This window comes from Manacus candei, unplaced genomic scaffold (assembly GCF_025592945.1).
Source record: "Manacus candei isolate 608988 ecotype Guabito, Panama unplaced genomic scaffold, ASM2559294v1 h1tg000009l, whole genome shotgun sequence".
Classification (NCBI taxonomy): Eukaryota; Metazoa; Chordata; class Aves; order Passeriformes; family Pipridae; genus Manacus; species Manacus candei.
Genome location: NW_026138057.1, coordinates 1,809,074 through 1,821,157, shown reverse-complemented (window position 1 = coordinate 1,821,157; position 12,084 = coordinate 1,809,074). Strand labels below are relative to the sequence as shown.

Sequence of the window (12,084 nt, the reverse complement as noted above, 5' to 3'; positions counted from 1 at the left end):
TGATCCATTCACCAAATGACAGAAGGAATTTTGTTCCTCAGCAAGAAAGCAGCTGCTTCCCAACATTAAAAAAAAAAGTTTATTGACATCAGAGACGGGCTTAGAATTATCCTCAAAATTCATCCTAATCTTTCAATTAATTTAAAATCCTCCTTAGTTCCAGTTTGATGCTCTTACAGGACAAACTTTAAAAGATGTTTTAAAAAAAGCAAGCACAACCACATCCGAGAGAGAAACTGTACCTTGGTGTTTGTCACTTGAAATGGAGCTCTGGAGCCCTTTGTAGCTGGGGAATTCTGCTTCTCAGTTGGCTGTGAAGGGATTAGATTTATAGGGAGGGGCTGATTGTGCAGAACAGAAGACAGGCAGAGCTGCACAGTGTCCTTCAGAGCTTTCAGCTGGGACTCCTGTGGAAAACAAGAAATCATCACTTCTCTAAAGATGTGTTCTGAGGAACAGAATTTCTTACTTTCTCTCTCTGCATTAAACAAAACACTTACGAGCAGCAACTGTTTTTTTCTTACTAATGGACAGAATTAAGGCTGTTTAAGGTATTTTTATACAATCAGGATCCTGTGCATTTCACACTAAACTGCACTCTCTTCCCTTTCCTCCATGCAGTTTTATCCATGTTGATGATTGCAAATAATAAGTAAATATATTTTTTTCTGAAAAGAAAATCTACAAAATATCATATATTTATGTATATATATATATGTATACACACAGACTTTTATGTATAATAGCCACAGAGATGTATTGCAAAGACACAGACTTTGCATGGAGTTTTGATTTACAGCATTCCAAATAATTGTATTTGGATAAAGATGAAGGTTCTAAAGATGAATTTTAATCCAACAAAGATGATTTCCAACGGAGATGACTTCCCTCATGAGCATATAACACTTTTGCAGTGTATAGTAAGGAAACCACAGGTCTTTTGGACAGTTAAGAGTATGTTTGTCCAAGTCCACTGCTGTCCATCAGGCCAAACTAAACCTCCTAAGTGGTGAAGAGCTTAAAATTCATGTTAGAACACTGTTATTTTATTAACAGAAATATAGACAGATGTATTAATGAAAATAGAAGTCTATAATTGAAATAAGCTGAGACAGTAAGAACAGTGAGATAACGACAGCACTGAGGAAATCTTATTTTTAAATCTTTACTCCATGAGAGCAAGACACATGTCAAATGTTAGCTATTGAGGAATTTCCTGACACTCATTTCAAGGGGAGTTAGCAGCATCTGGCCTAAAAAGAAAACACCCTAGTTTTTATTCTTTTTATTAAGAATGCACCTATAAACATGGGCAACATCAGCACATTTCAATCATCAAAGATTTTTTGAAAGATACATAAATCAAGGTATGCCATGGCAGAAGCTGCTAGAAAATACATGTGTAAGTAACATTACAGATATTAATTACTACTTATTAAGTATGAGAAATATTGCATACACAATACAGAAATATTTCACTTTTATCCTAAGCAATGGCATACACAATGTTGCTTTAGTTTATTTGCTAAGTTTATTTTTGAGACCATGACAAATATTCCCCTGAACTGGAATCAATTGTATCCCATAACTGGGAAAAATAATACAGAGTGTTTCTAAAAAAAAACAAAAACCAATGCCTGTCAGTATATTTCACTGGTAGGATCAAAGACAACCATAAAAAGACTATTAATGAACGGCACAATATGGAAAATCAAAGAAATAGGAGGTGGAATGTGTCGTGCTGGAGCGTAAATAAACTTGGAGAGACACTAATTCCACTGTCAGCACAAACTTAAATTCAATAAATATTTAAATCCATTAAAAATCAGTGCAAAAAAATATTTTTGGGCTGTTTCTTTCTAATTTTACCACCCTCCTATTAAACAACTTCACAGTTGTACTCAACTTCACGCTTAACTGACTTCAGCAGCATCACTCCCAAGCACCTGTATTTAAGTATTCATCTAAATCACTGCCAGGCTTGCATTTGTTTTTGTCAAATTACACCAAAACACTCACAGCTGATAAACATGCTTACATTCCATTACACTTCTTACTTTGTCAAGGGCTGCTTTTTCCAATTCATCTTTTGCAACTGCTAGTTTTTGCTCCAGATCTGTTAGCTGCTGTGCCTGTGGCAATAAAGGCAAAGAAAAAAAGATGATGTAATCTTCAGTGTATTTTTCCCTGTAATTTTTCATGTGAGAGAGGAAAGGATATAAATTTTTCGAGTAATATACATTAATTGGGTCAGAACTCCTTGCAAAAAGACCAGGCCTTAAGGGATATTTTTTTTCCCTGAAAAAGAAAAGCACGTGAGAACTGTGCTCAAATGCGAATGCAAGTTTATAATAATGTCAATGTCAACAGCAAAATTAGTTCTGCATTATAAAAAAATTTAGTGCTATGCTATAATATCCTTCTGGAAAATTCAAGGTATTGAAACAGCTTTTTATAAGTTTGTTCATTTACCTGACTTCTGAGAACAATTTGCAACACTATTTTGTGGTTTTAAGCATCGAGATACTCACATTAAACTAACTTGGCATAAAGAGAGAAATTAGAGAATCAGAAAACACCCCAACATTCATGCTTGTAGGGAAATACACTCTCTGCAAGAACTTTCCATTTCAGGGAAGCTCCCAGATTCCTGCAGTTTTCAGCCCTGTCATTAATAGCACTACTATGCATCCAAAAGGAGCAAGGTACAGGTTCCTTTCACTGTTGTATTTGCAAAATAACATTGTTTTCCCTGTTCAAAAAGGGAACCACAGAGAAGGACACTGGACTAACTAGCTACCTTTTTGTCTTTGAAATTCTAAGTAAAGGAACATTTTGTACATGCAGAGTAACTGGGAAAAGTTCTCATTTCTCAGATAAAGAGCAACACATTCTCTTTTAGAGCCAATATTTGCAAGCACACTTCCCCCTCAGCACCACCCCACACTCACCAGATTTCTGGAGTTCATCCCCAGCCAGATAGTGTTTTCTTGACAGACTTTTCAAGACCTCCTGCACTCTGCTGACTGCAGTGTATCTTAATGTACAGCTGACTATAGCAGAGCTCAACGTGTAGCCTCACAACATAAATGATATATAAACCCTATAAAAGTGTTTAACAGGGTCACAGACAACGTTTGAAAGGTTGAACTTAAGCCTGGGTCTATGTGATGCAGAGACACTTCTCATTAGATATTAGAATTCGACATGAAACTGCTTCCATGTCAAAAAGCAAGTTGGAGAAAAAGTACCTAATTTCTTTAATTGATGGTTTCCCTGATAAAGGATTACTACATTGCAGTAACACTGCTCACATCAGAAAAAAAAACATTTCTGGTTTATGGTGAAAAGTTATTCTTCCAAAGGATGGGCTCATATGTATTAGTGAAGTCTTCCTGAATGCATCATTTATCAAGACTTATCCTTATTTTTCATAATCCTGTCGTATTTTGATGGACTAACATTTGCTGTTAACTTTCATGTATATTTATTTTATTTCACAGAATACTGAGCAAAGAGGTCACTGACATCAATCCAAATGACATTAAGTGAGAATAAAATTCTGGCATTAAGAATGCATTTCGGCGAACTTGAAAGTAGTAATGTTTATTTACATCTTGGTTCCAAGACTGCTGAAAAATCACTTTTTTTCTGAAAACTTTTGTCTATCAAGGCTAAATTCATATTGCAATAGTTCTACTGCCACTGGAAGTTTTTTAGGGAGCCTAATTCAACTAACATGCCTTGGGTACTGAATAAAGACAAAATACCAGCAGGACTACACAAGCTCAATTCTGAGAAGCTGCAAAGAGCCTTTAAAAAGACCAGCCTGGAAAAACTAAAAGGTAGGTATTCCTGCAGAATGAGGTCTTAGAGAGGAAACAGTCCTATTCTTTTTTCTCCCATCTTTGGGCAGTTTGGAATTTTTCAATCCTGCACATGATGAAGTTTTTTTCAATGCTACTGGGCACAGTCAAAAGCATTATTATAATGAAACAATTTGGAAAATGCCAGTCAAAGTGCCAATCAATTACAATTTGATATCAATAGTAAATCTCATTTTAGGGGGAGCTGGACCAGGTCTGTAAGTTGATTGAATAACTGTGTGCTGCCAGTTAAACGTGGAGCTGCTGCTGCTGCACTTAAGTAACCTTGTCTCATGGTGGCTTTTAATTAGCCTTGTCTCAACTCAGAAACCCAGACTAGCTATTTAAGACTGCATAACCATATCCTTAAGGCCACATCCTCAGAGTCACATATAAATTTTTAAATGGTATTTTTCAGTTCATTAAAAAAGTCACAATTCTTCACGCTCAAAGAAAGAAATCTGGCAATAAACTAATGGACCTGAATTACTAAGTAGTGAAATGGTGTTCTCATTTTACATATATGTGACTTCCAGAACTGCAAGAAACCTTTTAAAAAAGAGACTTTTTTCAGTGAGGATGCATAATTCGATGTCCTTACTGAGAAATATATATGATAACAAGGCTAAGTAGTGTTTTTCCTGAGTCAAGGACTTTTTTTGTTGCCGTGGTCTGCCAGTGAGGAGGTGCACAAGAAAGCTGGGAGGGAGCACAGCCAGGAGAGGAGACCTGAAGTGGCCAAAGGGATATTCCAGAGAACATCATGCCTGGTATATAAACCAAGGGAGTCACCTGGAAGGAGAGTCTAGGATTGTTCAGTGGGTGGTGTTGTGCATCTGTTGTTTTTCCTTGCTTGTTTTTTTTCCCTTGTTTGTTTTTTTTTTCCCTTCTGTTACCATCATTATTATGTACTATTATTATTATTATTATATTTTACTTTTGTTTCGTTTATTAAACTGTTTTTACCTCAACCTACAAGTGGGCAGCTGCCTGGTGCTTAGTTCCAGCTGGGCTTAAACCACAACTTCCTGAGCAAAGCACACATAACCCAGACAAAACTTTCTACCTACATTTTAGTCAAGGCTGTGAAAATATACTACACCACTAATCAGGGAAAAAAATAATTGCCTACTACAAAAGAAACCAAATGAAAAAAAATAAGCCTCGTGCTTTGGGAAAACAGGTAGTACTCAGCATACAGTGACAAAAGACCATGTAACAAAAGACCATGAAATGTTGGTTATCCTAACTGTGTTGTCTCAAGATAGCTATCTGAAAAGTAATCATGCCATATCTTACCAATCAAACACCAACTACAGAAGTTTATGCAACAGCCCTAATATATTTTATAAAAATCAACGAAGAAAATTTCAATTTCCTGTCTCTCCCAGGGGCTTCATCTTCTGCTGAGAAAAACAATTCAATAATATCCTGTCTTAGAGCATTCTTCCACATCCAATAAGCAGCCTGATCTAATCACAAATAATTGATAAAGTGAAAACCAAAATCATACAGGCAGTGATAAAACTGCACAAACATATTGACTTGATCAAGGGAAAAAACTCCCAAAGTGAATAATCAACCAAAGAATAATTTAATAAAAAGCATCATAAGCCTTCTCCCTTGGAATGGGAAAAAAAAAAAAAGTAGCAGTTTCTAAGGCTGAACTGCAACATTGAAGATCTCATTATACCACAAAGTAGAAATACCTTAAAGATCCAACAATATGTATCCTTAGAGACTAGAAAATCTCTATCCTTGGAGGTCAGAAAGAAAATCTGTTCTCTCTCATGACACATTAAGTTACAAAACTCTGCACACCCAAGGCCATGATCAGGCAAAAGACCCAACCTGGCCCAAAGTTCATATCCAATCCTATAATTCTCAAAAGACCAAAAACCGAATTCTGTAAAATTATCACATTGTTAAAATCCACAAGTAAACAGAATAATCTTCATAAAACAACCTCAAACATGAATAAAATCTACACTCTACTTCCTTTTCCTCAGCCATCCATGCATGGATGAACTGAACAGGGAACTAAACATATACTGATAAAACATTCTAGTGACATCAAACCAGAACTCTGTGTGCCATAGAAAATGGGGTTTATCTAAATTTACCCTGACAAGGTAGGAAAAACAGGATGACAGTCACTAAAACCAATTATAAGATGCTAAATACAAACAATAATGATCAGTAAAACTAATACAGAATATAGAACAATAGGGACGAATGACCCAAGATGGTATTACCACTGAATATGTCATATTTTTGTAGGAAAGGCAAAAACCACTGTGGGTACAGACCACAAAAATCCTTTTTACTCTGCTCAGCATGAGTGAAATGTCCAGCTCGAATTCAGTGTCCATTTTAGGACACTGCAAAGAGACCAAAGGAAACAGGTTCAGGTGTGATTGACGTGAAGCATTAATGGTGGGCAAATGTGCAGAGAAGGAAGATTGGGAAAAAAAAAATCTATATAAGTTAATTTAAAAAAAAATATGATAGGACATAGGATAACTACAGCAAAATAGGCGAAATATTGCTTTAATTTTAAAAAACCCCTACTCTCCAGGTCTGTGAGAGACAGCATGATAACTACCCAGCTTCCATTGCAGTATTTTTCAAGACACATAAGAAAACATTTTCTACTACTAAGGCTGACAGGCTAGAAGAGACCAAAGCAGCAGAAATACATAGAATTCGGACTGCTGCAGGTTTCTATAAAAAAAACCCCATTAGATAAGCCTTGGGAAAGAATAACATGGATATAACAGAACCCTGTCAGGAGTCAGGGAATATGGGACATCCTTTCTATTTTCTGTAGCCTCCGAAGAAAAAGGTCTTTTGCCACAAGTGAACCAGTGCAGATGGGACTGCCATGTACATACAGAACTTCTGATCTCGGTAAATACAAAGTAATTTGTCTTATTTATGTGTTTAAAAGGAAAAGTCTGTCGAGAATATTTTCAGACTCCTCATTTCATCATCTATCAGAGTCTGCTTTTGTTGTGGGTACTTTTCATTTAATCTTCATCCTTTGCAGGAAAACACAATCCAAAGACAAACAACCTCTTTTTGCTGATATAATCAACTAACAATATATAAGCCATGGGAGACCAATTATGTTAAATTTATCAAACAGAAAACATCATAAAATAAATAAAGATAGAGCTAAACAGAGGTTCAGCTTGCTACTTTCCACTCAGTCATCATTTCTGACAAAGTCATGGGAAATTTTTTGACAGCATTTTCTTACCTGAAGTCTTTGATAGTTATTCTCTCAAAACAATAAGCTCAAAAATGTTACACATTAAATGTATAACAGGAAAATCGCCTCTTCCAGACCCTCTTCAGTTGTTATGCTGTGTGCTGAAGTCAGCCTGTAGCTTATAGAATTTGTTATCCCTAATAAAGCCACTGTTGTAAGATCTCTGGGAAAAAAAAAAATTACTATCTCTAACATTTTTGCATTACACTTCTGTTTACAACTGATATTTCTTAATAGTTTTTTCTGGGTTTGATGTCTTTCCCAAGTAGCTTCGGTGAATTTCCCAAGGGAGGTGGCAGAAGATCCAGATGTTGAGGAAATACACTGGATGAATAAACACACCACAGGGTGAAGATCCTGTCTGAAAGCCAGAGGAATTGCATGTTCTCTCAGGGAAGTTGATATGACAGGCCTGTAAGGAAACTGTCCTCAATTTTCTGTTATCATCTCCTTTCAGCATTGAGCTGCAGAAGTTTTATTTACCCTTACAGGGCAGTGCAAAAGCAGAAAGATAGATAAGAGCATTCTTTTTTGTGCTAAATAAATGAATGTATAAATAAAGCTTAACTAAAACAATGTTGCTTTTTTTTTTTTTTTTGAAAAGCTTTCCTGCAATGAAAATAGGAGTTTTATGGTACTTTGAACATAATGAACAATGCTTTAAAATCTATTAAATGGACTAATCTTTCAAACATGCAAAGTCATCTGAGTTCTGCTGTTGGTAATTTTAATACATACAGATGGAAACCATGGGGGAAGTGGATGTACATGTGAGAAATGGGTGGATTTGGCTTGAGCCTGACCACCAGCAGTAGAGAAAAAGAATTGTATTGGAAAACTTGAAACTTGCATCTTCATGCACGTGTGCAAGCACAAAAACTGTAAAAGGTTAACACAAATTTAAAATATGTAATCAATTATTTCAAGCCCAGACAACAATTTTAATGTTTACACAAGTTCTCTGTCAGGTTAGGTCTTTAGTGGTTTTCTGTGTGGTTTTTTTTTTTCCACTTTGTTTTTCTTTAATCATTTCATCTCTTTCTCTGTATGGAATGCAGATTCTCACTGTCTTCATGGCAGAAATAAATAGTTTAAAACTCTGGGAAGTAGGTTTACCGTGGCATGTAATTAACTTCTACTAATAGGGAGGAAAACACATACTGTGGCATCAGTTTTACCCTAGAGGGAGGAATGGCATAAATATATACCACATTCAGTCAGTATGATGCAAAAATAATTTCACACAGTTCTGTTTATCTTTGAATCTATCACAGCAAATGATTAAAATTATTTTCACATATCCAAATAATTAATTAATTCCTGTATAACTGCATTTACCAAAGAGTATGGAAAGCAGTTTTGACTATAAATTTATTACTTTGTATTATTATAAAAGTAATAAGGATTTGTCGAGGTAATAAGTTGCATTATTTGTTTTTAATGGTCGATGTTATTGGCTGGCTTTTTCAAAGTTAAATTCTGCCATGGAACAAAGATTAAGTACATTGGTAGGCCAGGTGCAGCTAGTTGTTGCTCAAAATTGAACTTTTTATTGATTGTTTTTTTTTTTTTTTTAGGACTATCAATATATTTTGTCTTAGAATTTAAATAACAAAAGGGAAAATAGATGAAGCATTAAGTGAAATGTCTGAAACTGATGCAGAATCTGTAGAAAATAGCAAAAAGATGTACCCAAGCCATAGCACTGAACCATTGTCACCCTGTACATGTACAAGAGCAATTTCAATAATACAAGATGCTTGTATAATCTGGTAGTGAAAAGTTATTGCTAGATTTTTTTTCTGCATCTCCTGCTACTATCAGATATAAATGTTTGCAGAAAAAAACCAAAATATTTCTAATTCTTTTATAATTTAGTAAAGCCTGTGACTTCTAGGATAATATAGCCAAATGATTGGGAAGAGAGTTAGCAAAGAAGGAGTTATTTAAATAAGAAGTGGTCATTAATGCCTGAAATGAATGCAGACCTTGATCTAGCAAAACACTTACTCTTAGGAGTACTTCACTGAATCAAGGGTTTAGGACCATAATTAAATTATTGCAATTAAGGGTGGTCTCATTCAGAACCAGTAAGTACCTACTTACAAAGGTAATGACAAAATTAGGAAGACTGAGTGGTAATTTTTATTAATAATTTCTTATTTTTCTCATAATAATACAAGGCAAATTTACACTTTTTTTTGAGCTCTTTAAGGACACTGCATGCTTTAAGAGACTGAAGTCTGACAAAGAGACAGTAGCTCAAATTCTAATCTCAGTAGAGATACTGACAACCTCTACAGCCTCCAGCACATCACTTAATTTTTGTGATGCTCATTGCTTGTCTTCCACCTGGCTTTATATCCTATAGGGAGAGTTCAAAAAACATAAACATACATACAGATATGCTCCATAACTAATCAGATAGACCACAAACCACTTTGAAAACATAAGAGTAAATACATGCCTAAAGTGATGAACTTGTATTTACTACCACCTGTTAGCTTGCTGTCACACAATATTAAAAGTAGATATGATTTACCAATTCACTGGAATATTAAAGGAGAAAGCTGCCTTTTCCCCCCCTTTCCTCTTCCTCTCCCACTCAATTCCCAGAGGTCTAGTTTGGTACAGAGCCATTGACAATAACAATTACCAGAATTTAAGTAACAGTCCCTTGATGTTGATAATGCAAAACAAAAATCAAAACAACCCCTTCCTGTATCACATCTATCTGCACAATTAATTCCTTCACAGAAAGCATTAGTGCTTGGGCATGGACTGCAGCATTCTCTCATGCCCTTTAGAAATCCCATAGCCTGCAGCTCACATCCTTCTGCTGAACTACCCCAGGAAGCTCAGAGCTGTGTGGAGAGCAGAATGCCCTGAAGTTCCTCAGTAAGGCAAACAGAAACCGAGTTCAGTGGGGTGGGAAGGCGGTGGGAGGGCAAAAATGTAGAAGTCCAGTAACAAGACAGTAGCTAGCAGCCAGGATTTTACCCCAAACACTCATGCTCTGTCCTGGTAGAAGGCTATTCATCCATTTCATTTATCAGAGTTCCGAATAAGAGCTTCACAAAACAGACTCAACAGCTATGATAACATTAAATCTGTTACATTTCCAGTATCAAAGTGACCAGAAATGAAATACCACCTGTTCTTGCCCAAATCTAGAGCCTCTCTCTGATCAAGCAGACACTCAAAAGGCTTTCCAGCCTGTACCAAATAGCTTCTACTCTGCTCAGCGTGTCTGTCTGCAAACCTGAAGCACACACAAACCAGCACACTGAATCTACCCTCCCCCACATCTCACACCATGATTTAGGAGGCTAGCAGAAGTTTTCTGCTCCCTTTGCTTCATAAATCAAATTTCCTTAGTCAGGAAAAGTACTGATGGATAAACCTGCACAAATATTTCTGGCTACACATAAAGGATGTACCCAATCAGCAAAGCAGGCAGTCAACCTCCTACAGAACTGCACGTGGTCAGGAGATGTTCCAAGTGTTGGCACATCCAGCTCCCAGAGGAGAGCCCAAACTACCTACCTTGGGACCTACATCTGAGCTGGTGGCTCTAGTATTCACTCATCATCAAGAACTGTGTTTATTCAATACAAGCCAAGGACTTTAAGGCCTAATTCATGTCATCAAATGTAGTCTCTAGGAGAAGACAACTCTCCAGGGATTCGGAGTGGAGACTATGATGCAGACATTCATACCCAGTCAGAGGAGACCCACATCTATTCCCTCTCACACTAGACACACTTCCTCTATTGATATGTAACTCTGTCCCTCCCTTCCACCCCAAACCCCTGTTCCTTCCATCTGTACCTGAACCAGAGTTTACTGAACTAGGATCAGGATTTCATTGTCCATGGGCCAGTGACTTGCCAGACAGCCTATCCCATGTGTTCATTCCTTCATGTTCCTGTTTTCCCTCTCATCTTCTCTAAGTTTTTTTTGAGTGGGTAGTACCTAGCAGGAGTTCCCTTGCTAAGCATTACTATGCACCCTGGGAGATAATTCAGATCTGGTTTTGGGATCACTGTGTATCAGCATCATGAAAACAGCAAGTAAAAAGTAATGCTGAACAATCCCTCTGCTTCAGCCAAAGAAAAGAAGCTTTCACACCGAGGCAAGATTAGAATTTGTAATCTTTTCTTCTGCTTAAGCTCTCAATTATATTGAATTTGAAGAAAGATGTGTTATTTTTGGTAATGTTAGCTGGTATTTAAATTTAAATGCCTAGATGTATAATATGCCTATTCTTTTTGTCTCTAAACCTATTTCCCTGGTTTTGGTCTTATGATGAACAGAAATAAAAGTTCCTGAAAAAACTTGGAATCAACCTATGCATTAAAAAAATAAATCACAGAAATCACACTGTGTATTATAAATGTCCTACATTATTCCATCTTTACAGTACTGTATATACAATAGAGAGAGTTAAACAGTTCCAGAAGGCAATTTGGACCTCATATTGACATGAATGACTTTTTAAGTAATTCTAGGTATAGTCACTCTGAAGATGACTACTTAATCTTCATCCTTTATGCTGGGAATAAAAGGGCTACTCAATCAGCAGCCTCCAGTCAGGTGACTTGCATCTCTCTCCTCCTCCTTTAACAGGGATTAATTTTTCCCTTTGTTAACAAGGAGCAAAAGTTTTTATTTTTTCTCCTCCCCCCTGCTTATATTTTTATTTTTTTTTTAAAATGTGCTAGCTAGACAGATGATTCATTTGGATTGCTGAAGCCACAGAAGTTTCTTTTTCTAGAAGCTTCACATCCAGGGAATATTGCGTTGCTCGAGTTTATCATAAACACAAAGATTTACTTTCAGTGTTGACAATAATTGACTTTGCCACGGAGGACTGCTAATTAAAGGAAAAACAAGAACCATCTGTTTCTGTGATTCAGTTAGAAAGATGGAAAACCTGTTACA

The 12,084-nt window shown here is 36.3% G+C and overlaps 1 protein-coding gene across 6 annotated transcripts in view; it reads right to left on the bottom strand.

Moving 5' to 3' along the window:
- Positions 1-12,084, bottom strand: part of LUZP2 (leucine zipper protein 2) — a 130,015-nt gene that overhangs the window by 24,119 nt on the left and 93,812 nt on the right. For all 6 annotated transcript variants that reach the window (XM_051777224.1, XM_051777227.1, XM_051777222.1 and 3 more), the window contains 2 exons: positions 2,058-2,132; positions 243-407 (listed from right to left, as the gene is read on the bottom strand). In XM_051777224.1, the coding sequence (XP_051633184.1) occupies positions 243-407; positions 2,058-2,132 (240 nt within the window). The remainder of the gene's footprint in view (positions 1-242; positions 408-2,057; positions 2,133-12,084) is intronic.